At 42.5% G+C, this 24,630-nt stretch overlaps 1 protein-coding gene across 4 annotated transcripts in view; it reads left to right on the forward strand.

Moving 5' to 3' along the window:
* Positions 1–2,182: 2,182 nt before the first annotated feature.
* The window catches only part of CAPN13 (calpain 13), a 77,393-nt gene continuing 54,945 nt past the window's right edge, over positions 2,183–24,630 (forward strand). For 2 of the 4 annotated variants that reach the window (XR_014509762.1, XR_014509763.1), the window contains exons 1-4: positions 2,194–2,591; positions 12,545–12,799; positions 20,132–20,207; positions 22,311–22,429. Coding sequence is in view for 2 of the 4 variants with exons in the window: in XM_083434473.1 (XP_083290599.1) it covers positions 2,553–2,591; positions 12,545–12,799; positions 20,132–20,207; positions 22,311–22,429 (489 nt within the window). In the remaining 2 variants the exon portion in view is untranslated. Of the gene's footprint in view, positions 2,592–12,544; positions 12,800–20,131; positions 20,208–22,310; positions 22,430–24,630 lie in introns of all 4 variants that reach the window. The other 2 variants (XM_083434473.1, XM_083434474.1) reach the window with 2 other exon arrangements.

The following is a 24,630-nucleotide window of genomic DNA, read 5'->3' on the forward strand; positions in this document are numbered from 1 at the left end:
GTGAGTGGCAGCCCTAGTACTTTTAAACCACCATGTAAATGGACACGTCTGTATGGACCATCTATGGAGATGCTGACAATCACAAAATGGAGTCATGCTGTACTAAGTGAATCCCCTGCCAGGCTGCTGATGGGGCTTTCTAATCAACTTTGCAATGAATATTTCTTAAATCATGTTAATCCACCGTTTAAGCAGAGATATCGGTTCCAGACAATGAATCACAGCACCTGGAGGGGAATATACCTGCCATTTCCCCAGAGAGCCAGTGATTAACAGAGCGCACATGCTGTCAAGATGAGCTGGCAGCAGCTCTGGTGTTTATCACCTCAGAGCTCCTTGCTTGGAATGAAGGAGGCCTGGCTTTCACGCTCCTGGTGCAATCAGCTTTTATTTATGTTGCATTCGCGTGAAACAGCTCTTTGCAGGAGTGTGGGGGAGAAACACCTGGTTTAACCCTGGGGGCCCAAATCTGCTTTTGAGATATAGGCCCCACTAGAACCAAGCAAACGTTTAATAGACGCTACAGTGTTGAGGAAGAATCCAGCTCACCAAAGGTAATTCACATGTAATAAATTTGAGCTTGGGGAAAGGTTGGCATATTTATTTCCAGTTGACACTCCTATGCCTTTCATGGAAGGGAGGGATTAAATAGAAGCAACTACTCTAAGCAGAGCACTGCAGCAATGCGGGGAGATGCACTGCCAAAATGCTGCTTCTCTCTTAAGGCACAGGTGTTCTGTCCTTTGATGGACCTGGAAGCCTTAACAGGATGGTTTCTGGTAAACCGCATGCTGAGTCAACTTGGAAGACTAAGGAAGTTGCTTATATTAGTTCAAGCCAAGCACTTTCTACTCTGATTGGTTATTGTGAACCGCCCGGGGATCGTATGATGAAGGGTGGTAAGTAAATAATAATAATAATAATAATAATAATTGGTGGGTATCACCAGCTGTCCAATTCCTTCCTTCCTAATATAAGGTCATGACAGAAATTGAACCAGGGATCTTCTACGTGCAAGACATATGCATGCTGTTTATTTATTAACTTACATTTGTATTGTTATCTCTGATTTCCTCCCAGGAGCTCAATGTGGCATACATCTTATCCTCACATCATTTTTTGAGGTAGGTTAGGCTGGAAGACTATGACTGGCCCAAGGTGCCGCAGTGAGCACTGGTCTCCTAGGTCCTAGTCTTTTTGTTTCTTTGTCAGAACTGTCAGGAGTTCATCCTACACTCGAGTAGGGCCCTGGCCAACCGACACCGGCACACTTAGGGATCCGCAGAGTTTGCGCAACTTGTGCGTGACAGACCTCAGCAACTCAGCATTTTGGCTAATCTACTTTATTTATATATAAACACAGTCACCTCCCCCAAATATTGAAGGGTAGACCGTTAAAGGATTCCGGGGGGCGTGGCCTCATCCGAAGCCTATGGAGGTCAGGGCCTAAAGCGCCCCCCTGAGCGGTGACCCTGGGGGAGTACCTAGTTGATGTGCATCAGCAGGGCTCCCCCTGCTGGTGTTAACCCTTCTCGGTCTTCAAGCAAACAGGCTGAAGCCGGATAGTCAGATAGGACCAATGCTGAAGCCAATACCGCTCTTACCTGTAACCAATAAAGTTGTGGCCAATATAGCCCATTAACCTTAATCAATGGTGTCATGTGTCTTTATTTCTACTGGGGGAGGCGGGAACTTGCCACACAACATGGCTCCCTCTCTCTCTTGCATCAGACAGCAAAGAGAAAAAAAACCAAAGGACAATAGTCCAACTTAACACAGTAACACAAACATCCTGTCTCCATCACTTCCCACTCTGTGGAGTCGAAACATATACCGTCATGTGAAAGACAACAATCCTATGACTGCAATCATAGATCAGGAATTCTAAGAAGAACATGTCTATTTATGAAGTGTATTTGGTGGAATGGGGGTGTGTGTTTCTTGTGGGTTCTTTTGTCCAATGACATGATAAATCCATTGTTTAGTGTACAGATCCATAAATATTTCTTCATTTCCTGGTAGAGCTTTGAGAGAACCATGAAAACGAATATGAAACAAAGCCTGGTGTTTGCTAACAACATCTTAAACTCACAAAATATTGTGAGTGGTGAAACATTAACCACCGCAGGATAGGAGGGGTGAGCTACCTGTGGAAATCAGGTAAGATAACACCTGAGAGAATCAGGAAGTTGTATACTGTTGATCCCAGGCTTGGCTCTGACTTCATGTTCACTCCAGCAGGTGTTTACTTAAGGGGGTGCAGCATGCCTGCTGAAATACAAATCAATATAACAAAGCTGAAGTCATCTCGTTGGATTTAGCTAGCAAATATTCATTTGACAGGGTTTTATATGGGGGAAAAACCAGTTTGCCCTTCTGCCTCTGAAGAGATAACAGCATAAATAATCGGAAGCACGGATACTGGAAGATCACCTTCACAGAAGCACTGGAAGTGTTTGGCTTTGAAAAAGGACAGGCCGTTGGGAACTGTGCTGCCTGGAGAGACTTTGAGTACAGAAAAGGAGAAGAAGCAATGACTTGTTGGGATCTAGATGGGGCTAGCCTGCTGTAAAGAACCTTCCCATGTAATGGTAAGTTTTCAGAAGTTACTGGGCATTGCTGAAGAAATGGGAAGGGATACAACCCTCTGTGTGTGCATGTAGAGGAGGGAAAGCAATAGGGAATGTTGGACGGTCTGCTACTTCCACCTATCTAGCTTCTCTTTCTGTTTCAAACAGCATAAGAGGAGTAGAGGAGCCTGCTGGATTAAGCCAGTGGCCCATCTAGTCCAGGATCCTGTTCTCACAGTGACCAATCACCAGTTTTTCCAGGACAGGTGTTAGGCTAACTGGCCTGTAATTTCCAGGGTGCCCATTGGATCCCTTAAAAATAAAATAAAATTGGTGTTGCATTTGCTACTTTCCAGTCTTCAGGTATGGAAGTTACCTACTTTCGAGCTATTTGAAAGCTCTTGTGCGGATGCCATCTTGACCCGGCATTTTGTCAGTTTTTACTTTGTTTATTAGGCCTAGAACTTCGTCTCTCGTCACCACTATCTGCTTCAGTTCCTCAGACCCACCACCTGCAGAGGTTAGTTCAGGCACTGAGATCTGCCCCGCATCTTCTATTGTGAAAATGGATGCAAAGAATGAATTCAATTTCTCCGCAATCTCCTTATCCTTCTTTAGTATTCTTTTGATTTCGTTGTCATCCGAGGGTTCAGCCATCCCCCTTGATGGTCTCCTGCTACTAATATACTTAAATAACTTTTTGTTGTTAGTTTTAATGTTTTGAACAATGTGCTTCTCAAAATCTTTTTTTCAGCATCACTTATTGTCTGCTTGCACTTCTTTTTTTGCCGAACTTTGTGTTGCTGTTTTTTGTTCTCTTCAGTTTTTTGAAGGAAGCCTTCTTGCCTCTAATAGCTTCTTTGGCTCTGATCATAATCAACTCTCAACTCTGGCATTCTCTTGGTCCTCATGGTCCCTTTTCTGATCTGTGTTATACACTCCTTTTAAATATTTTATTAAGGATTTTCTTGTTTTACAGAAGTAAGTGTAATGCCTCGTATTCCCCCCCCCCCCCCATGTAACATTTTTACAAATCCGTTTCATTTGTTGAGGCATTAGGGGGAGAAGAAAAAAAAGAAAAAAGAAAGGGGCTGGAGAGATTGTGGTTTTAAACAATTTCTAAGAATTTCAACATCCTTCTTACCTCATTTTGAGGAAGTTTCCTCTTTTGAAACCAAACGGGACAGTATTGAATTTTCTTGGCATTTGCTTGCAAAAATATGAACATTAGTCAATACTGTATACAAAAAAAATGTGTTTGGGGAAATTTGTACAACAATGCTGAAAGGTTTTCATGAAGATGCTCGGATTTTTTTAAAAATTGCAAATTGCTACAGAAATGTGTACAACTGAATTTAAGATTTTAAAAATGAGAAATTGATAAATTCCTTCTTCCCTAGTGGGTTTAAGGGGATATCTGAGAAAGTCCTGTGTTTGCCACCCACAAAATGGCTGCTAGGGGGGCATAATATAACACACAACGGCTATATAATATAACACACAATGTGTGACGGGGTGTGTAAAGCATCTAAAAAAGTAGGAAAAGAGACAGGACCAGTGCTTTTTTCTGGGGGTAGAAACGGGAAAAGAAACTAATCTTTTTTAAAAAAAATAGTTTCTTCTCTAGCACAGTGAATTGTCAGTTCTGTTGCTACCCCTGATGGCGGCCTCATTTCCTGTCACGGTGTTTCCTGAGTCTCAGATGGAAGCGAGCGTTTAATGTGTGAAGTAGGACTTGGAATCTAGCACGGCGATTGATCAGTTTTTTTGTTACCACCTCCAATGGCGGCTTTATTTCCTTTCCCGGTGTAATGCATGTTCTTTGTGCTTTTGTCCATTTACTGTATTTATTTTTCCTGGTTTGAACTATAAAGTGGTGGTTTTCTTGAATCAAAATGAGAGTACCTCTAAACATTTTTTTTAATATAGAAAAAAAGTACTGGACAGGACCATAAAATGGTGATTTGTGCTTGCCCTATTAATCTTCTCATCAGTGAAAAAGGAAGGCAAAAAACACTGCAGGACTCGTTTCCATAGAAGCTCTTTGCACCTCTTTGTTCAGAATAGGAGGGCGGGTGGCCAGTCCTGCCAACCAACAAAAAGTGGGCATTTTTTGTCAGGGTGGGGGTGGATTTCAATGTAGGATAGGCTGTGGCAGAGCAAACATTCTCCTGTGCACTGTGGATTTTTGAGGGGGTATTTACCTTTGCCTTTTATAGTGTGCCATAGAAGATACTGGAAGTTACATGATGTCGGCTGATACTGTGTTGGACACCTCTATTATAAACAAAATAAAAAGCACTAGAGGCCCAAATGAAATAACATTCTAAGACAATTATTGAATTTTTCAGTTAAATGCTGTGAGGAAAGGTAACTGTTTTGCATATGAAATGGAGCAAGCAACATCTCATGAATAAAAATCAGGAGAAAATCCCTTCTAAATTAATAGGATTAAAACCATGAACTGCTGAAGTGGGATGCATGGCAGCAACGCAGCCACATCTTTTGCTTGATCTTGATCTCCTGAGGCATTAATGAAGTGGTAATTGTAGGAGCAGTGGGTTATTTACAGCTTTCACCAAATAATAGATAATTAGGTGAAATAGCATAGCTTTAACAAACAAAATAGACATTAAAACTGCAAATTAGAACTAAGATTGTTTTTAAAACAGGGTGTGACAGAACCAAAGTACAAAAATGTTGCATCAAGCTTTAATAAACATCTCTCCAGAATTATTTAGAACATACACCTTATATGAACTTCCTTACTAACTGTGCTAAACAAACACCTGAACAGTCCAATCATAACCATGCTTATTGGTGATGTTCAGTTAATTTGAATGGGCATTAATTCAAGTAATTATGCTTAGGAATTATAACTTAAATTGAAGCAGAACTGTTTTCTCCTTAAGTTTGTTTTTTAAGTCAATGGGCTAAGGCTGTAATCCTGTATCTTGGGGGCTGCCAACCCAGTGCCCACAATGGCCTCCATTGGTGCCCCCAGTCAGAGTTTGAGTTTCTTTCTTCTCTTTTTATTTTAAGTAAGCCTCTAGCTGCCCTAGAAAGAAAGTTATGAGGCAAAATGTGCAGGTATCCTTCTGAGCCATTTCTGTGAAATGAGTCAGCCTGGCTACTTCAGCCTGTCAGTGAAGTCAGATATGTGATTGAAAAGTGAGTTCTTTGGACACCAGGCAATAGGAATCCCCCAGGTACTAAATAGGTGCTGTTTTCTTCTCTTGTTTGGTGCACTTTTCCTTCTTGTGTCTTGTTTTCTAGTAGTCCTTGGCATCTCCATAGTTTGCCCTTTTTTACCCTATGTACCAGGGTGCATCTTTCCTTTGGTAGGTTTGTCTGAGATCAGGTACTCCCTACAAGTTATTTTCTGCAAATATTACTACGCACTAAGTGCAGGTGTTGTGGCAGGGGAGAGAATTCGGTTCCTTGTCAGTGGATCAATAGGAACTGTTCAAGGGAGGAATCAGAGGTGTATTTTTAAAAAATAAATAAATCTAGAATTAAAATTTAAAAATTCCTGCCTGCTTTGGCCCTCCTTAAATCTGGTGTGTCTATAAGCCACTATAATAGTGGTATTATAAGGTCTTCTTCCCTCCTCTAGGCAGCTTTTATTTTCCACCTCAGTGAAATTATTTTGCAAAGCATTGTATTTTCTCTCTCTCTGTCTCTGCCTTCTCATCGACTTTTCACCCCTTCTGCCTTTTGAAACCAAAGCCTAGCTCATTGACAGGCTGGAGATAAACTTCTTGTATGCCACTTTTCCTGCAAGGAATGTATAAAGGCATTCATGGTTCTCCTCTTCCCCATACTTCCTTCATAACACTCCATTGTGGAAGGTTAGGCAGATAGACCGTCACTGGTACAAAGTCACCCATGAATTTCAACCCTTGTTTGCTAGGTCATAGTCCACTTAATACCATTTCAGCTTATTCTACAACAGGCTGTTTGTGGGAATATTATATTCCCACCCTCTGTGCACAGGGGGGAAGCCTATGAGTTCCCTTGTTAACAGTTCCGTGTGGCACCTTTAAGACTAATCAGTTTAGGGTGCAAACTTACACATGCTTACCAGGGTCATTAAGTAATGAAATTCATTGGGACCTACTACTGAGTGAACTTGGGTAGGATTGTACAGTTACTGTGGCATCAATCTGCTCCTGCCCATATAATGTTATGTCAAACTAAACACAATTCAGTGTGTTTGTTAGTTGTTTGCAGTTATTGCAAGACACTTGTTTTTCAGTCACAATTTTAATATCAACCCCTAATGGAGCTGTCTCCAAAGATTCTTTTACCGCTTTTAGCTCTGATGATTGTTCCAGAACTTAAGTGTCTGCTCCATCGTTGTCCTTCAGCCTCGTTTGATTTCTGCCCAGCAGAGTTTTTGCATCAAACTCTCCAGTTTATAATTGCGATTTCCAGATGTCTTCTGAAATTTATCTGCTGCTCTCCACAGGATTTCCCAGCCATACAGATCTGCTGACTTGCACTTTGGGTTGCAATAAACAAACAAACATTTTTACAACTGGGCATCTCTTTTCATTTATTTCGGCTATAACAGCTTTTTTTTAAGATTGGCTACAGTTTTGTTAGAGTAATATAGACGAGGCCAGGGTGAGCAGCTAGGAACGGGAACGGGGGAGGGGAAGACCACTTCAAATATACAATCTGAAGAACCATCAGAAGAATTTTGTCAAAGTGATGGAAAGGGGATTGAGCTGTATAACTATAATTATAGAAACAAGTTCTCAGTCTTTGTTTGCTGTACATTTCCACTGCCATGTCGAAAACGAACTGAACAATCCATTGGATATATAGCAGATGGTTCCCCGGCACCTGCAAAAACTGCCATAGCAGAATGAAAAGGCTGGGGGAGGGAGGGATGGCATATGGGTGATGATGGGCTCAGTTGTGCGTGTCTACGCATACGTATACACGTAAGGTGCGCTGGTTCACACTCACGCTATTCAGTACAAAAGATGGATGTTAAAAGCAATCACCTACAAATAGGATTCTTGCCTAGTTTGCAACTTGGGGATTCTACCTTATTCCCCTGTTGTGTTTCGAGTCACGGGGAAAGGAGTATATGACAGGACTAGGGCTGAGGAAACAGATGGGAATTTCCTCCTCTGCCAATTCAGCTGCAGATCTCAAAGTGGGATGCTCCAGGAGGCCATAGCTCCGTGGAAGAGCATCTGCTTTGTATGCAGACGGTCCCAGGTTCAATCCCTGGCATCCTCAGATAAGGGTGGGGGAGGCCCCTGCCTGAAATCCTGGAGAGCCACTGCCACTCAGTGTAGACAATACTGAGTTAGGTACACGAAGACTCGACCTGGATAGCTCAGTTGGTTAGAGAGTGGTGCTGATAACAGCAAGGTTGCAAGTTTGATCTCCACACTGGGCAGCTGCATATTCCTTCTGTTGCCAGAGGCTGGACTCGATGATCCTTATGGTCCCTTCCAACTGTACAATTCTAGGATCCTATGACTCAGTCTAAGACAGGTGCCTATGATCTTATCAAGCCTTCCTGCAGGTTGCAACCGATGATTGACTGTGCTTATTGCATATTGAGGCTAAGGGTGTGATGGTGTATTTAGATATATATTCATTTTCTTTTTTATATATTACCTTTCCCCCCCCCATCAAATTTTTATTTGATTTTACAAATGTAGAATTATAACATTACCAAATACATACCCCTATTTAGAGATTTCTCCAAATCTCTAGACTTCCCACCTTCCTCTCCACGGATCCTATTATCCACCTTTTCAACTGCATATTATTTCATCATCCAAATTTTACATCTCTCCATTTCGTTCATAGTAATTTTTACATTACAAGTATTACTGCAATCCTGCTAATCTTTTCATATGCTTACAGTGGTCTCTCAAGTAAATTGTAAATTTCCCCCATTCTTTATTAAAGTTTTGGTCTTCTTGGTTCCTGAGCTTTCCGGTCAGTTTTGCCATTTCGGCATAGTCCAACAGCTTAGTTTGCCATTCTTCTCTGGTAAGGACTTTGTCTTCTTTCTATCTCTGGATATCTTACCTTTTTTCCATTGTGGCACCCAAGGCTGTGCACATGTGGTCCCCAAGCTGTCTCTTATCTAATCACTGACCAGGCCTCCTTAGTTTTAGCAAGCTGGTGGCCTCCTGTGCCCTCAGACGATGCCTGGGCACTCAGGCTTCAACTTTCATACGACATTATGGGATTCCCTGTGTGGTAACAGACAGCAGAAGCACTGAGCGTGTTGAAATGTGCAAAGTCTCCCTATGTTACCGATATCTCTGGGAACCGGTTGCTTTTCCTCCCAGCTTAAGCAGCTGATCTGTACATAACACAATGTAATCTTTCCTGTTTGTGTTCTCCAAATATACTTTGGCATCTTAAAACGATTAGTTCATTATCTAATCTGACACACACCCATCTGAGCAATATGTTGACCTGTGCAGTGTTCAAATATTCCTTATCTGGCAGCATAGATGGTGGGCTTTCTTAACCAACTCCTTTATTCAAGTAATACCATACAAGATTAATTTTGCATATGTTATAGCAATTGTTCTGATCTCAGACACGATTTTGTGTGTGTGTGTGTGTGTGTGTGTGTGTGTGTGGACGCTGACAACCAGTTCCCTGGCACATACCAAGTGCTGGTTTTAATATGCTGTTACTTCAATGGTGAAAACCCTTTCATCAGTTCCAGTATTATGAGCTCTGCTGAAATTTTGATGTAGGCCTTATTGCTCCTTGGGTCTCTTCAGACAATCTACTTCTACTTATTCTTCAACACAGGGATTTTTTTTCAGCTGGAGCTCACCAGACCTCAGGTGGGAGCCTGAGTGGTAAGGAAAGGCACAGCAACGGCACTGTGTGCTAGTAACAAAATCCCATTGAGCTAAATCTCATCGTTCATCTGGTTAGCCACTGCAAGAACAGGATGCTGGACTAGATGTTGCCTTTGGTCTGATCCAGTGGGGCCCTTCTTACATTTGTTGCATTCTCGGTTTCTGTTGACAGGTGTCCACCTTAAAACAAGACACTCAATTATACATATAAAATATATAATTCAGAAAGGGGCAGTGCAGTAGACAATGGGAAAGAACCTCTGCCTGGGACCTGAGGGAAGTGGTGGCAATTCTGGGCTAGGCAGACAAATCTAAGTCAGCTTCCTATGAACCTAAGTCATAGCTGTCAACGTTTCCCTTTTTTAAAGGGAAATTCCCTTCCAGTGGTACCTCGGGTTAAGTACTTAATTCGTTCCAGAGGTCCGTTCTTAACCTGAAACTGTTCTTAACCTGAAGCACCACTTGAGCTAATGGGGCCTCCTGCTGCTGCCGCGCTGCCGGAGCATGATTTCCGTTCTTATCCTGAAGCAAAGTTCTTAACCTGAAGCACTATTTCTGGGTTAACGGAGTCTGTAACCTGAAGCGTATGTAACCTGAGGAACCACTGTATTCCGAATAGGATTCCTCGCAATAAAAGGGGAAAGTTGACAGCTATGACCTAAGAGCAAGTAGGACAAGAGAACGCATTGCTCTGATGTTTGAGCAGACACTTTGCGGAGCATATCTCTCCCCCAGCAGTGAATTTTAATCATGCATAACAAGTGCTTTTACATTTGTCCGTGTACATACCCAGACACCATTCTGATGAAGCTGACGAAGCTGTTCTGCGGAAGGGAGGAGAGCTAAGTGCCTTATTTTCTTCACTCCACTTGCTAAATTATTCCCAATGTGTTAAACAATGTAATTAAACACACACGCTCACATGATAAAAACTCTTTGCTGTTCCCCGTCAGCGCAGGGGGTGAGAGGGAGAGGGAGGGAGAGAGAAGAACGAACGCATGTGTCAGTCCCAGCCTTCAAGCTCTGCTAGTTTTAATTTGAGTTGTGGAATTAGTAATCAGTTTTGCTGGAACACTGTTGCAGGAAATAGATCCTTGCATGTGGCGGGCTTGAGCACTGTTGCAAATGAGTATTTGTTAAGGGGAAACCATTCCCTTGTCATGTTATGCTACATTACGTAAGATTTATTTCCTTTGTGTGGAGAAATGGAAGCCAAAAAGGAACGCTTGCTCTTCGTGTCAGTGGAAGGTTATTTCTGAATTTCATCTGATTCCCTCTTTAAAAAGAAACAGTCTCTCTTAATTAAACAGCATGTGTAGAAATGCTCTTGGTTTATAGGGTTTATTATTAAAACGAGAAGCAAGGCCAGGAGCTAGGAAAAGGGATAAATTCAGTCCGGTCCACAGAATATGCAAACCGAAAATGTAGCCTTTCTTCGAAAATACGCACAGCTCTGAACTTTGCAAACAAAAAAGAAAAGTGTACGAAAATGTATGTATTCAGGGAATGTGTGCATAAAAATGCACATATTTTGATGAAAAGACCAGAAAAATGCATCTTTTTAGGAAAAATTGCATACAGAAATGTGAACACCAGTAGAAATGTACACCAAAGCACTGACAATTCCTTTGTGAGGAGCCTTTGAAAAATCATAAACTGATGCTGAAATGCATGACTAACACACCTTTTGAATGGGAAAAAAGAGAAACTAGGAAGAATGGAAATAAGTAGCCCTCTAAAATTGGGGCGGTTAAGCATTATGCATCTCTGTGGGCAGAGAGTTCCACAGCTGTGGCTAGAAATATGATGGGAGGATTTAAGACTGTGAGAAAGTATCACACGTCAATGTGAAAATGCAAACATGTTTCACAGTCAGTTATATTTTTATGTTTTTATATCCTTTTGTAATTATCATTTTACAACCCAAAGGTGCAGGAGCAGGGTATTACATCGTTCCATATACAAAGCAAACAAACAATAAATAATAAGAGAAATAAATGGTAACACCCTAATCTAAATCAAGGCATCCATAATTCTCAAGATGGCGTAGATGGGCATCTAAGTTCGAAGCATAAGAAATAAACTCCCAATAAAATAAAATTTAGAACTGTGAAATAAAATTTAGAACTGTGTGCTCCATGCTTGTCACGCACCCCAATGCCTTTCCCCTTATTGGCCAGAACATTAAAAAGGTGGAGCTGGCTTGAGCCTTATGGAGCAATTGAACAGGATACCTAGCACAAGTTTCCTCTTACTGTCTCTACAGCTGAAATATCTGCAACCATAGAAACCATCAAACTTTCCTCTCTTCCTCCTTCTGGGCTTGCATGCCAGCCTTTCCTCCAATGGCACACTACCATCAAGCCCTTCTCCAGTTGGGAAATTATTCTAGTTCAAAGGAGGAGCAGGAGGGCTCCTCTGAGCCATATGGCAGTCCACAATCACACCAAGTGGCATCACACTCTCCTTTGTCTAATTCTTTTCAATGGGAGTTAAGCTTCATGGAAGGAACCTGGAATATACAAAGGCTCCACCGCTTTGTGTTTAATCAGTCCCTTTTGATGTTGACAATCAGAATTACAGGATTGCTGTGTGACTGCAGTTGGCAAGAGGTGACCAGTGTGCTTATAAAATGTGAGGAAGGGACTGGAAAGCAAATGTTCTCATAAATCTCAGGCACACTTTTAATAATAGCCTCCTATATTGAATTTTGGGCCTTGGCTATCTCATAGATCAAAACAATGTTCTGTGAAGTTACTGAAATCAGCAGTGTCAAGAGGGCTTTGTCTGGAAACTTGGGAGATTATCAGTGGAAATAATGAGGATCAGAGCCATGAGAGATTTTAATATGCCTTGAGACAGCAAGAGTGAGGAGCAGCTCAGCAGCTCAGCAGCTCAGTGAGCCTTTGTTAATTCTCTGCTCCAGGAAGGTTTAAATTTGGGGGCACAAATACATTGGTAGCACTTGTGGAATTTCAGACATCTCCACATAACTTTCCAGATAATGAGGTTTCACTCACTGCCCTGTGGTTTGGGAGTTCTACCTTCTTGGGCTCCAGTCCTCAGACATGGTGGTTAATGATATTCCTCACCATTATCATTTCTTCATTTCAGGAAAGGAATAGGAACCCAGCTCCTGAGATGTACTCGAGGAAACCTGAGCCAGATGTGCCAAAGTCAGAGAGAGCAGGAAATGTGACTTCCACTGTGAAATTTAAGAACCAGGACTTTGTTCAGTTGAGAGACCACTGCCTGAATCATGGTGTTCTTTTTGAAGATGAGACATTCCCCGTAAACCTCAGTTCCATCGGACCCTTGCCCTTTCTAAAGAAGCCATATATGCCGGTAATAGAGTGGCGGAGACCAACTGTGAGTAGCTACCAAGTGTTAGCAGACCTTGCAGCTTTCGTAAATTAGAGTGGAATAACCATCTATAGTTTCTGGAGTTCAAAGGCTTTATTCGTGCAGGAACTATTTCCAGGATGAGCAGAGATGAAGAGAGAGAAATAGCAGACATCTTGTCTCAACAATAAACAGTAAACAAATTTTTGCTCAGTTTTTAGAGGTGACATTACCTTAGACAGAGAGCTGCAAACAAGTGCTGGCTAGCTAGCTACACAAACAGTGTCCTCTGGTAGTTCAAAGTAATGCATGCCTCACTTATGAACTCAAGAGAAGGAAATATATTTGCTTTTCACCAACACCATGTTTTACAGTAGACTATTGGCTTCATGTTCCTAGTAAAGTAGTTTAACTCAACATTTAACTGCAAGCTCTGGTGTGATTAGCCCTTGTCAAGCATTCTTTTAAAAGTGGAGTGGAAAAAGAAGATTGTGTATGTTGTCTGTACTTCCAGCTTTGACAAATTCATTTGAAAGTTAGAACAGTACCTATGTGCATACAACAGTATGCACATTAGAATGTAAGAGCCGACCGTATCAGGCCAGTGGTCAGTCTAGTCCATCATCCTGTTCTCACAAAAGCCAATCAGATGCCTATGGGAGGTCCATAAGCAGGCTCTGAAAGCAACAGCGATCTCTCCTGTGGTTTCCAGTAGATGATATTCAGAAGAACACTGCTTCCAGCAGTAGAAGTAGAACCTAGCCATAAGGGCTAATAGTAGCCTTAAAGGTAAAGGTAAAGGGACCCCTGACCATTAGGTCCAGTCGTGACCAACTCTGGGGTTGTGCGCTCATCTCGCTCTATAGGCCGAGGGAGCCGGCGTACAGCTTCTGGGTCATGTGGCCAGCATGACTAAGCCGCTTCTGGCGAACCAGAGCAGTGCACGGAAACGCCGTTTACCTTCCCGCCAGAGTGGTACCTATTTATCCACTTGCACTTTGACATGTTTTCGAACTGCTAGGTTGGCAGGAGCAGGGATCAAGCAACGGGAGCTCACCCCATCGCGGGGATTCGAACCGCCGACCTTCTGATCGGCAAGACTTAGGCTCTGTGGTTTAACTCACAGCACCACCCACATCCCTTTAGTAGCCTTACCTTCCATGAATTTGTCTAATCCTCTACGTTGGTGGCTATCATAGAGTTCTGATCATGCAGACAGATCTATATTTGTGGACATGATATACCCTGTTCCAATTTTCAAATGGAAATTTGAGGTCATATCATCATACATTGAAAGAATCATACATTGAAAGTGTTGGGATACTGCCAGGGAGACAGAGTCCATCATGACCCCACGTTGTCTCCGTTGCGATCCATCGACCTCCCGTAGACACGCAGTATCATTCAATTAGCGACACGAGCTTCCAGAAATAGCTTGCCACATTCCAGAGCTGGTGCACGCTCTTATCAGCGGAGTTCGCACAACGAAAGATGCACTCAGGAGAGCATATTTACAAGTTTATTCAGAGTTGATCAGAACAAAGAAAAACATGACTGCCTGCTTCAGTGTCTCAGACACAGAGAGAGAAACGAAAGTAACAGACAAAACATAAACTTCCTGTGAACAGGAAATACGCAGACTCTGTGACTCACAAAGCCTGCTCCCTTTTAAGGTGGAACGGAAATATCCTAACAGAAAGGGGCTTTCATTAATTCTGAATCAGAAAGGGGCATTTGCTCCTCCTCAGGTTGCCCAGTGTTCCTCAGAGGAGAAAATAAGAAGGAGGAGAGGGAAGAGGGTAAGAGAGGAAGACCCCTTGCCACCATGTCTCTGCACCGGTCACAGAAGATGAGGAGGGGGGAAGGGAAAATAATAAATACAGTGGCACCTTGGATTACGTACCGTTCTCCTTACGAATGCTTCGAGTAACGAGCTCCTCTAACCCGGAAGTAGGTGTTCTGGGTAGCAAACTTTGCCCCGGGATGCAAGCGGAAGTCGTCCGCTGGCAGTGCGGCGACAGTGGGAGGCCCCATTAGCGAAAGTGTGCCTCAGGTTAAGAACGGTTTCGGGTTAGGAACTGACCTCTGGAACGAATTAAGTTTGTAAACAGAGATACCGCTGTACTGCTGAGCTATGGTCCTTCCTTTGTATGCATGTAAAGGCTTTATCTTCAGACAACAATGCGAGGTAGGTTACTATTGAGCTTCATGGATGAGTGGGGATTTGAGCCCTAGACTCAAGAGTCCTAAGCCACTGCTCTAACCACTACACAACACTGCTAAGACATGGAATACCTTCTCCTTCCTCTCCTTTATCCAAGTTGTTGACATCACTGAAATGTGTACTACTGAGGGCAGGGTGGGGGTAGATGGGGATTTTTCTTTTTTCTTTTTTTTAAAAAAGGGGGTGTAGGAGTCATTTCCCCTTTGTTTTATAGTGTAACTATGAGTGTGGGGTATGCTTGTTTTTTGAAGTTTAGAAACAGTCAAGGGACTATGTCACATTTCAAAGGCTATGCATGTAAATCTATACAAATTAGCAATATCTTGAAATTAATTTTAATTGCAAGCCCCAATAAGCAATTTAATGAGCCCACTTTTGTGAGACTAACACTTTTGCCCTATGGCTATATCTTTTCTCGGCTCCCCCCCCCCCAATTTTGCCAGTCATTAATGGTTGGTTTAGCAAACTGACAGTAAAGAAAAACTGCATCTCAATCCAAGATGTCTCTGCTTGTTTTGCATCTTCTGAGTCATGCAGTATCTGGTTATTTAAGTGACAGATAACTCCCCCCCCCCCCCCGCTGTCACCATTCCAGTTCCAATATAGCAGCTGAGGAGTGAAGCGGGCTTCAATTTTATCTCAGGCATCAACAAGAGAATTGCCAATTACGTTCAGAGTCTGGGATCTTTATAGCTGGTGGTAATGCATAAAGCAGAGAGAACACAGCTTGATTTGCAGATGCCAGGCAGTGCTGACAGCTAGAAACAACTTGTTTTGACTTGTAAAGTGAGCCAATTTGATAACGGGAGTCCCTGAAGGGGAACAGGGTTGGAGCACAAAACTGTCATCTTTGACGCCCTTCTTGAACCTGACATCCATGCCCTTTACCACTTGATGCAAATTACTGAATGCATTGTTGCTGAATTTACTGAAATCCCACTCTTTCCTTTTTAGAATGGCTTTTCTGAGGCTCTCAGAGCAATCCTAGCCAGGTGATGATGAGCAGTTCCACGCCTATTTAGCTTCCATGGCACTCCTTGAGCTTCTGGTCAGTCTTCATGGCAGGGGTGTGGAACCTGTGGTCCTCCAGATGTTGTTGGACCACAACTCCCCTGATCCCACCCTAACCATTGGCCATGCTGACTCTGGATAATGGGAACTGGAGTCTGACAACATGTACAGGACTACAGGTTAGCCTCTTCTGCAGTATGGTTTGGGAATATAGGGCTAGGAGAGATAGGTGTCGCCAGCTTTCTACTGGCTCCTACTCCTTCACTGTTAAATAACAGCTTGATCTGCTGATGTTAGCAGATGATAATACTGAAATTTATGCCATGGAAAGTTTTGCCTATATTTCTCTAGATTAAATCACAGTTAAAGGTACAGGAGCAGCTTTCATTCTGATCAACCAGAAACTCTGCCTGAAGCTCATCCAGTCCATTTGTCTCCCATTTGTGCCAGAACAGCTCGCAAGCAGGGCGCACTCAAGCAATATTTTGGTAATGCCTTTTAGTTAGGTTCTCAAATAAAAGGAAGCAAGAGCATAGTCTGTAGGTCTCTATGGATCTGGAGTCTAAGATCTTGCACATAAGCACGCACCATATACATTGGGGGGGTGAACCTGTGGCTCCCCAGATGTTGTTGGACCTATATCCAACAAGCCAGGGTTGATGCAGCAATAAACAAACGACGACACCTTCGCTGTCCCTGATGCACCATCCTTAACAATGTAGCAGAGACCACCCAGATGTCTAAAAAAAACAAAAGAACAGGAACATGCACCATACCAGACAAAACAAAGAGATTTAACAATCATGCTCCAGTTGGTTCAGTCAAGTTTGCTGTGCTGCATATTGTAGGAAAAGGTTAACAAAATCACAAGAGATTTTCTGACAATCAAACCTAAGGGAGAAGTTTCTTCTTTCTCTGGATTATGCCTTAGGAAAGGAAAACCGGCTCCAGTGCAATGAGTCATGCCCTTTCCTAAAGGTCTTGCGCTACAGATGCGGAACTCGTGCAAATGGTAACTAATGTTGCTTCTCCTCGGCACACGTCAGTTACTGCCGAAATCTACATCTAATTCAATCAGTTGACTAGGCAGTGACACTTCTCTTATTAAGCAGTCACAGGCAGGAAATGCTGTTTCCATTTCATTAAGCTGATTGAATACAAGCAAACAAATGGACTTTTTTTTCAGTAATACTAAGCGAGGGAGGACCTTAGGGTTCAAATCCACAGCGACCTCCATAAAAACACATCCAGTCTACTTGCCAACACTGACAAGAGGAAAAGCAGCTTCCTGTGGTGTTGAGAAATAGCAACTTGGGGTGCCAAAGAGCTGTGAATCACGCAGAGTAGTTATTATTAGCCCAGTCTTCAGATTCCTTGCACAATGTTCTCAAGTGTAAGCACTGAGATCCCAGGGTATGGCCTGAAGGCATAGGAGGCCACCGCCTTGCTTAAAAGTTATGTCCAAGGCTTGGATGGGGTGATCCCCTGGGAGGTTTGTCACATTGGATGGAAGAAAGGCAACATAGAAATGTAATAACAGTAAAAGAAGAAGGATATTGACAAGCTGGAATGGGCGCAGAGGAGGGTAACCAAGATGATCAAGGTTCTGGAAACCAAGGCTGTCACATGGAAGATGGAGCACAGCTGTTTTCTGCTGCTCTGGAAGGTAGGACCCAAACCAATGGATTCAAGTTACAAGAAAGGAGATTCCAACTAACCATTAGGAAGAACCTCTTCTGATAGTAAGAGGTGTTCAACAGTGGAAGAACCTCAGATGGTGGTTGGCAGGTCCTTCATTGGAGGTTTTTAAGCAGAAGTTGGACAGCCTTCTGCCAGAGATTCTTAAGCTGTGAGTCTTGCATTGCAGAGCGTTGGATGAGATGACTCTTTGGTTCCCTTCCAACTCTACAATTCTATTATTATTATTTTTTTAATCTAAAGAACAGAATAGATTTTGCCCAAATGGAGTTTTCTGCCCTGTGCTATTTATGACACTAGTGCATAAATAGAAGAGTTTAGGCTGGTGCATATGGCTGTTCTACCTGTGGCAATTATTCCCCTTCTAGGAAGGACCATAGCACAGTGGTAAGGCATTAAAATATTTTTTCTGAGGGTGAGGGGATGGGGATGAAGTTTGTTTGCTTTTTTAAAAAAGGAGATTGACATTTGCCATGGCTGCTGTACATAAAGAATTTCCTGCCTTAGAGAACAGAGCTGGATAATCCCAGAAGTCTCTTTCAGTTCTAATAAACTGAGTTGTTAAGAGGCATGCAAAGCACTCCATTTTCTGATATAGTGAAATGACCTTAAAACAGAACTTGGGCTTTTCTGATTCTCAGTTGCATCCTCCTCTTCCTAAATTGGACTGTACATGTCGTTGGAGAAAATATTATGCCCAAAAGCAAGCCAGTCACAAAACACCTGGGCTACAGAATTTCCCTGGAATATGCAGCTCACCGACATCTCTGTAGGGTGTTTGGTCTCAAATCAGTCTTTGCAGACAATCAGACCATGCATGCATCTAGATGTCTTCGAAGCTTTAAAGCCATATTTCAACATCAGCTTGTGTATACAGTATGAAAATGAAAAGAGTGACAAGTTATCAGTCAAACCTGTGAAGGAGACAGCAAAATCAATGTGTGCAAGAAAAATGCATTAAGGAGTTGGTTCCCAAATTTCCTGATGTGTTTTGAACCTTCCTCAGAGAAAATGACACATCTAAATTAAAAGGAAAAAGAACAAGATTCTGATTAAATTCAATCTCCTACAGGTTACATCAGAGGAAGAGAACTTTGGAAAAACAACAACAATACATTCCTCTCTTGAGTTTACTGGCCACAAAGGAACTACTGCTCTCCAGAGTTTCATTCAAAGTGGGTTGGGAAATTTGGAAGCTGTATTTTAATAAAATTTACCTGCTGCTCATTGGTCTTGCCTTCTTGTTATTCTGTGCAGCCCTCTTTCTGGCTGAAATTTGCTATATCTAGCAACTGTAGTAATTCCTTTGTTTTCTAAGCTTCCCATGTTACTGTTCATGGCAAAAAATAGAGGCCCAAAACCACAGGTGGACTTGCATTTTCACTTTTTTATGTGAACTTAGGGATGGGGGAGGATGAGACTTTGTCTGCATTTTAGTGATGAAACTACCTGACTTGCACTTCTCAGGCCAGTGCAAAATTATCCTTTGAAATCCACACTTTTCTGCATTTTATTACACAATTATTCAGCTGAGTGTAGAAAAATCTGCAAGAAAGTGTGCATAAAATGCGTATAACCAGCTCTATCTTTCTAGAAAAGGAGGTGCTGGAACTCACCATGAACACCTCCCTCATTCTCTTAAAATGGCACCTGAGAGGTGAAGGAACTGAATTTGAGCGAGTTCTTGATGGAAAAAAGCAGTGTATAACCTACAAAAAAGCATCATTAGGGAAAGTCATTAGTAAAAACATGTATATTGGTCAAAACTGAATCCAAAGTGTATATCAGAAAAATCTGCAGTAAAACGCTATCAAATTTTCTTTAATATAATATTCAAGAAAATTTGATGCCGTTATTTTTAAAAATGCAAAATTCTTCAGAAATGTGGAGAACTGGGAAAATGAGAAACCAAGGGGAACTGAAATGGACAGATTCATTCATCTCTGTACTCACTTTCCATAGGAACAATGGGTGATGGTATATTTTTATAGAAGGGAAGCGCACATGCTCCCCTTTAGCTCATTATGGTGAAAAGTGGAAGCATTTGTCCACATGTATATTGGCTTCGATCCTAAGTTAGCCACCTGGGAACAGATATCTGCAGACAGGGTGAAAATGTTTAGTATTTTTCATTTGAGCAAAGCAAGTTCAGGCCATGCATAGGAGCTGCCACATTCCTACTGAAGGCTGCAGATCTAAATGCACCTACTAGAAACTAAGGCTGCAATTCTAATTCCATTTACATGGGTGCCAGTTCAATTGCATTCAGCTGGAGTTATAGGGGAGCAGACATACAGAGTAACATGAGTACAAGGACGGAGGTGTCAAGTAAAGTTCATCAAACGGTATAAAGAAATGAACGTAATTAGCAGCTATTCATCAGCATTCTATTAAGTAACAGAAATGTGTGTTATTCTCTTTTAAAGGAGATCCTCTCATACCAGAGCCCGCTTTTGATTGTGGATTCTGTGAGCAGATTTGATATTCTTCAAGGGCCTATAGGTAAGATCCAAATTCTATGTTGGCACTTGGGAGTTTGCAGGCCTGCAAACCAAGAGTGCACCTGTTACTATAGCCTAACAACATCTACTTATTTTATTGCAATGCTATAGAAAGCATTAATTGTTTTCTGCATTAATTGTTTAAGGGGCTATCTGTGTCTTGAGATAGCCTGTGTCTACCTAATCTGTGGGGAGAGCCATTTCTCTTATTTTTTTCATGGAAATGAGACATTCTCCAACAGTTCATTGCGGGGTGGAGCTCACTATGAGCAGTGGCTGAAGCATAAGCCCCTCTGCTCACCTGTTTTCATTTGTTTGTTTGTTGTCTGTGAGGCTGTTTTGTTTGTTTCGCATCCTGCGCATGACACAGACATTGTATAGCTGTGGGGCATTGTGGGAGAAAAATGGCAGCCAACACCACCACCAAAACAATGGTAGAGACTATTCGGAGAAAATACTGTAAAGTGACATTTTTCCAGGGACAGGGAAGAGAAAAAGAAAAATATCTGAAATGGTCTCGGAGAAATAAAAAGCCTGCTGAGAAATTTCAGCTCAGCTCTAATTATAACAGGCTTGTGAAGAGCAGAGGTTGAGAGGAGAGAAGTAAGTTGGGATGAGGGAACAGATAAAGTTAATGCAGTTGCCTTAAGAGAAAACAGGTGATCCAGTGCCCTGCAAAGTGATGCTGACTGAGTCAGTGCAGAGACCGAAAGTAAGGGGTCATTTGGTCACCGTGATGGAAGAGAAAATTATTGCAACAGATGGAGGAGAGAAGCTAGTGAGCAGAAAATGGAGAAAGTCTACATGAGAGATGACCTGGATATGCAAAAGGTTTTTAGCAGCCGATTCCGAAAAGAAAAGGCAAATTTTGTACAGGCTGCAAATGAAGGAGTGAGTGGAATGATTTAACAGCAGCCTGGATGTGGGAAGAAAATGAAAAAGAGTAGCCAAAGATGGCCCCACAGTTGTGCTCGGTGAAGGTAGGGGAGATAATAGGATTTTTCAACAGTGACAGAAAAGTGTGGCAGAGAGGGAAGGTCTGGATAAGAAGACAGAGAGTTCAGTTTGACACATTGCTGAGATGCTCAGGCGGAAATGTCAGCGAGGGAGCTAGTGATTAAAAAAGATTGTCCAGAAGGGAATGAAAAATAAACCTGTGAATCATCAGGTGGTGATCTGCAGCCTGTCTGTGCTGGTTCCCTTATTTTACATGTATGGGAGAGTGATGTCTGGCCCTTTTGTGCATAGGAAGAGATGGGGATGTGCTTCTTTCCCCTTCACTATATGTTTAATCAGTTTTAAATCCTATTTAAACATGCAGGATGCAGGCTGCAAACCTGGGTGGTTTGAAATCAAGCCACGCAGGGAAAGACACAGGCAGGGGCTTAGGAAGGGGGGTGCGGGGTGTGTGGTCCGCCCCAGGTGTCATCCTTGAGGGGGTAACCAAATGGCACACTGTGGGGGGAGGGGCGGCACTTACCGCTGGGCCTGGCCTGCAGTGCGCCCGAGCCACGCGTCCCTCCTGGGAGTGATGTGGTGGCTCAGGGTCCTGCGCTGCCTGAGATGGCAGTGTGGGGCTTGTGTCCTCCAGGCGGACTGCACAGGCAGCTCGGTGTGGTACCCCCCTGGGCGGCCACACCACCCCCATGCACGGATCGCCCCACCCCCATGGGCAGCTTGCCCCACCCCCACCACTCCCAGTGCCGGACCAGTTAGCTATGCCCCTGGACACAGGAGTTTTTAGGCACTGCCAATTGGTTGATCAAACCCTTCTTTTTGGCAAAAGTCCCGTGTCCTTACTTGCCCCATGGTGGACTTCATCTATGACAACAGGCATAGGGCAGGAGGACATGGCTTGGGGAAAACAGCCTCATGGGCTAAATTAGGATACCTTGTGGGCCCAATTAGACCTGAATAGAACTCCTGTGAATAACATTTGAGGGAAATGTTTCTCCGTTAACAAATATAGACAACCATTGCAAGTTGTACAATTTATGTTCTGAACCAAGTAATTATGAACTTTGGAAAAATCAATGCCTGCTAGGAGAGGGTGCAGTAGATTGATTGTGGAATTAATTACAACCTCTGTCTTATCTTTTCCAAGGTGATTGTTGGGTTCTAGCAGCTCTTGGCTCTTTGACCTTACAACCACGCTTCCTGGAAAACGTGATTCCAAGAGACCAAGGATTCCGACACAATTATGCAGGGATTTTTCATTTTCGGGTATGTAAAAGAGTATGTTGGCATAGTGTCATTTTGTATTATGTTTTCAGATGAAACTCCAGAACCCAGAGCTGCTCGTGGGTAAAAGTAGTGTTTTATTTCATGCTTGCCACAGTCAGTAATCAAAATGTAGGTTTAAGAGCAAAAACATAGCATATAGAGGGAACACAGAACATCTTAATTAAATTATGTGAAAGTTAAATATACATAAAATAATTAATTAAAAGATCCCTCCAGGGAAATGAAAATTCTAACAATTTTAAGTCATTTGGCCCTCTTTACAGTCAACACAACTATGGACTAGATCTAGCTACTGTAAGTAATAGTGTCACTCTGGATAGGGCAGAGCTATTTACGATTGATTCATCTGGATAACCTACCCTAACTATTGTATACATTTTACCTTAATATATGGCTTTGCCATATACTGATTTTTGTTTTTGTTTTTTTACCACTCCCACTCTCCATCAATTAATGAGGAAAAAGTTGCAGTAGAAAATTATCAGAGAAAGAGCAACAACAATGAACTTCTGATAGGCTTGCTGAAGAATTTTAACTGAGCCTTCTCCACTTTCAAGATGGCTGAGCATTTTAGTGAATGCCCTTTTCTTTCATGCAATAAGTCCTCTCCAGTGGTCAGCATTCAACAGCCTTCCCAGATGAACTGCGTGTAATCTTCTGGTGGGCTTTCCAGTAAGCACAGGAAAACAGGGAGTCTGCCTGCCTTGTGCCTGACAGCTATTTGTTATTCCTGCATTTCTTTAATGTGAAATCTTGTTACTTTTATTACAATCAGTGTAGAAAGGTGTTTTTTTTAGGTGCAAAAAGAGTTCCTTCAAAAACAAAATCAGTGAGTGTGGCAATCTCAGGCATTTGGTATCTGGCACCCTGTGCTAGGTAAAGCAAGACATCATGATGTAATGGTGGTCTTTTCAGTTCAGGAAGACCGAGCAGCCAGGGAGGCTGCAGAGCAGTTGAGAAATGTCTGATGCAGGTATGGGAACCTTTAGCCCTCCATATGTTGCTGAACTACAGCTCCCATCAGCCACAGTCAGCATGACCAATAGCCAGGGATGGTGTGAGTTGTAATTCAGCATCCTTTGGAGGGCCAAAGTTCCTCACACCTGGTTTAATGTAAATTGAAAAGCACACACATGAACCATTTTTGACTACCTCACAATGATAAGGTGTATTCCACCTTGAACTCACCAAAATAATTATTAAATTCTAAAACACCCTGTGAATGAGGCAGAACCCCAACAACTTTTTTATTTGTACCCTGTCCATCTGACTGGGTTGCCCCAGCCACTCTGGGCAGCTTCCAACATATAGTAAGTAGCCTCTCTTGGGAGGAAGTAAAAACTTTTGAGAAACCAGAGGTTTCAGCACAACACGACTTTGAATTACTCTCTCCAATAAAGGTTTAAAATAGACTCTGGAATTACTTCATGAAAAGCTTGTACGCATTATTTAAGAGCATTCCAGTCTTCTTATTAAGAAGCAGAATTTATTATGGTATTTGAAAATATTTCCCACTACCCTCTTATCAGGAACTCAGTACACCTGCATCTACTTTTCTTCTGACAAGAAGATCAAGCTAAACCAAACAAAGACCAACCCAAACACTCCTACCCCTGAATCAAACATCTTTGTCCATAATGTTCTTAAATTATCTCTTCAAAGTTGCTGCTAGCGCAGCACAGCTTGATAATTAGTTTTTATGCAACTTGGTAAAGAATGCACCATTTCCTCCCACAAAGAGATAAAAAAGCCTATTTTCTATTTCAGTCATAGTGCCTGCCATTTCTATATTACTTCAAAGGACTTTGAGAAATTGGAAAGCACTGATTTAACATCCCCATCCACAGAGATTAGTCATAAAGCACCTGATGTATTTTCATGTGTATGTTCGGCGGGTGGCGGTGAGGTGCAGACGGGGTCGCATTGCTCACCTGGCTTCCCAACCCCAAGTGTAGATGCAAGTTACTGAGAGGGAAAGAGGTAAGGTGCAGGGAACTCAACGTGGGGGAGACATGGCAGCAAAGTCAACAAAACGCTCCTGCTGTGCTAGCTCTTCTCACCTGGGGATGAGGGGGGGCGGGGGAGAGATCTGGCCCACCAGACCGAAGAATTCCCCCAGCCCTGCCTTAGGGGCAAAGCCATTGCTTAGCTTGGTTTCATTGTTCTTGCTTGTAGTTCAT

Source organism: Podarcis tiliguerta, assembly GCF_965153285.1.
Source record: "Podarcis tiliguerta genome assembly, chromosome: 3".
Lineage (NCBI taxonomy): Eukaryota > Metazoa > Chordata > Lepidosauria > Squamata > Lacertidae > Podarcis > Podarcis tiliguerta.